The sequence below is a fragment of the Callithrix jacchus genome, chromosome 21 (assembly GCF_049354715.1).
Source record: "Callithrix jacchus isolate 240 chromosome 21, calJac240_pri, whole genome shotgun sequence".
NCBI lineage: Eukaryota > Metazoa > Chordata > Mammalia > Primates > Cebidae > Callithrix > Callithrix jacchus.
The window spans coordinates 36,208,651-36,212,031 of NC_133522.1; the positions used below are offsets into that span (position 1 = coordinate 36,208,651).

Here is a 3,381-nt window from a genome sequence, read left to right on the forward strand (position 1 = left end):
TGAAGATATTTATACTTGTGTGACTTATCATTTAATATTACCAGTGTTTGAAATATGGTTTTATATTACCGGGGTTTGACCTACTGATGTCTTCCTGGTGGTTGGCAGAATGGAGAGAAGTTTGGATATTAACATCTAGTCTTGAGTTATTACTGATTTAGTGTTTCAGAGTTACTAGGTGATCTTTTGAGGACAGAAATTCATTCTAATTGACCCCACAGCTAAATAGACCAACACCATTGTAATATGAAACTATTTTATTTTATTATAATAAGGATGAATGTACAATAAATATTTGGTGAATAAATTTAAGCTTCTCATTGCAATTATATACTCAAAATCAAATACAAGTTTATTACGAAATAAGCATAATATTTGAAGAGTTAAAACTGAACTTATAAACTATGATTGACTCATAAAATCCAAGAGTTATTCAGAAGCAACACACAAGGGTGACCTTGCCTGGTAAACACTCCCCACTCACTCTCACCCCACCTGGCCCACCACACTTTTAACCCTGATATTGATACGTATACATGGGGAAAAAAAATTGAGAAAATAATGCATGTACTTCAAGCAAAACAAAATACCTTCACCATACCTATTTGTTTACTAGATAATACAAAAGAGGTATTTTATCTTAGCCTGATTACTTGCCTGAATCATAACCTTGATTCTTCGAATTGCTTAGCATGCTTATACCTGTGCGGTGACTAAGGAATAAAACAAAGAATAGAAACCATTCCTTTCAACGCCCAAACCGCAATTCTCTAATTGGGATCATATAAACTCTAGATAAGAATTGAGTGTTAATAGCCTTCTATTGATGTGCCTTATCAAGGTAGATGCTTCTGTTTGCTTGAGGTGCAGATAATAGGCTATGAAAAAATATTATTTTTCATTTATAAATTATTTTCCTTTAAACAAAAATTCTAGCTGAATTTAACTGTATAAATTAGAGACCTTAAAATCTGTCTTCTTAATTGTCCTAAGAGAAATCAGAGCTCCCTTTTCACTAAAGTGTCTGATGAACAAAGCTTTTTATTAGATGAACATTTTCATATTTTGACAAATCCAACGAAAATCATTATTTGATATTTACAATTTTCCATGACAATCATTTTAAAATGATCATTACTTAGTTGTTAGTCTGTAGTATAAGAAACAATGTAGAGGGAAAAAAATAGGTTTTTAGAATAGATATATGTTTTATTGTTATGGATTATCAATTTCAACTTTAGATTCTTATCCGATAATACATGATGGTCAAAAAGGAGTAGTCCATCATTGTACACCTGCTAATGATGATGGGAATATTTGACTTTGGAATATGAAAATTGGAACACGGATTGAGTTCAACAATAGCAAATACATTTAATACACCTGAAGTCAGAATTTCCAAGTAAGTCATTTTCATTCCTACCACCAGTAACAAATTGAAACTTTCATATCAATTTAAATGTAGTCGTAAAGCAAGTTCTCCTGCCTGAACATACTTACAGTTTCTGTCAGGACTTTCTCAAACACATTGGCCATAGTCCATACTTGGAGGTGAAAGCAGGCATTAGACATAACTGGTGGAGGTCTTACTAAGCGTTGCCATGTTTCTTCGCTTATCTGTGTGTGGCACACAGTATGCAGGCACCGGATATCTGAGCCTTTGCTTCTTTCTGTTGCAGCAGCAGAATCCACAAAGCAGACCCCCTCCAATGAAGAGGACAGCAGCGCTCGTCCAGCCGAGGAAAAGTGCTGCTCCCAGCTCTCGTTTCTGACCTATGTGAATGGCTGGGTTGTAGAAATCTCTGATGATTATATTGGCTGTCCAGCTCACTGGAATCAGAACGAAGATGCCCGTCAGGATGAAGAGGACTCCCGAAGTTCCCAGAAGGTGTACTTTAGCCCTCTCATTAGAGCCTGTGCACTGGACCTGCTTCATGCCACAGATGCCAATAAGTAGGGCAATCAAGGAGAGAGCAACAGCCAAACACATGAGTGCCCGGGCTGTTTCCAGGGCAGGTGGAAGAGCCAACAAGGAACTATAGAACTTGCATTGCAACCTGACCCTGGCTTGTCGGATGCAGTTCATCCAGAGGCCTTCCCAGAGCCTCTCAAAGACAATAATGTTGCTGCCAACAAATGCTGATACTCTCCACTGAGGCAGAAGGGTTGTGGTAAGAGTCCCCACCATGCCAAGGAACCCAAGAACCAGCCCAGCAATTTGCAGGGGATAAAATGCCATTGTCTTTTCTTTGAAGACTGGTCCAATTCGGAGTGGTAGAAGATGCTCACAATGCAGAACGTGGAAGGCTCTTGAGTCTAGAGAAGTCTTTGATGATGTTCTCCTTGGTTGGTGCCCATAACGTTTTAGTCCAAATCAGTGGCTGTGACTGAACTTGGCCTAACTAGAAATTCCTGTTGTAAATGCATGTTGCCTTTCTTCACACACATTCATTTCTGTATGGATTATTTACTAGTCATATATAATTGTTTCCCAGCCAATAAGAAGGTAGCTAGAGGTGTGTCAAGAAATACTTTGTTCAACTTTAGGATTTATCATATTATTGTCTTAGTAATGCTGTAATTAAGGGTCAAAGCTTCCATTGTGGATTGCTAATTACAGAGCTGAAAATTCCTGTGTAAAAATCACTCTGATATAATAGTATAAACATATGTGTTAAGACACAGCTGAAGACAATGTTAAAACCTTGTCAGTTTATTGGAGAGTAATTAAAAAACATTTTGGACTTTATTACTTTTTTCTAGTCTAAGCCACTTTTTCTTAACATGCTAAACAATTCTGGTTTTAATAAAGATGTCTCAATAGGGAGAAATGTTTAGGTGTTAGTTTGAAGACCCACTAGAACTATTGATACTTAGGAGGAGACCTAAGCAAGAAATTCACATTTCATAGTTTATTCTTAAGATCCAGAAAGGAAGAAAATAGAAAAGCACTCCTTATAATTAATTTGAATGGACTGTTAATTATTGCATTAACTATTAAGTAACACCTCTCCCTCTGTTGAAATGTTCAGTATGTAAACTTTCATTCAATACTTCTTCAATGGCAGCTTGAAATATATTACATTTATTAAAGCCAAGCATGTACCTTTCTTTTTTGTAGAGCAATATAAAAGTGGCCCTTGAAATTGGCTATGCTTAAAATTCAGACATTAGAGAAGTTTTTAGTGCTAGAAGTTATCTTCAAGGCCATTAAATTTAAGACTCTTACTTGCCAGATGAACAGGAGTCATGTGAAATGTTTGGCTAAGGCAAGCCATGTGTTAACTGATCCAGGAACAAGCCCGGGTCTCTAACTCACGATGCTTACCTCCTCTGTCTAGTGTGATTCAAGAACAGGAAGGAGAGATGCTTTTTTGAATC

At 36.8% G+C, this 3,381-nt stretch overlaps 1 protein-coding gene across 1 annotated transcript; it reads right to left on the bottom strand.

The window, feature by feature from the left end:
• Window positions 1-288: 288 nt before the first annotated feature.
• CLDN17 (claudin 17) lies at window positions 289-2,366 on the bottom strand. Its single transcript, XM_017967102.5, has one exon. The coding sequence runs from the start codon at window positions 2,237-2,239 to the stop codon at window positions 1,565-1,567; it is 675 nt and encodes a 224-aa protein (XP_017822591.4). The 5' UTR covers window positions 2,240-2,366; the 3' UTR covers window positions 289-1,564.
• Window positions 2,367-3,381: the final 1,015 nt, after the last annotated feature.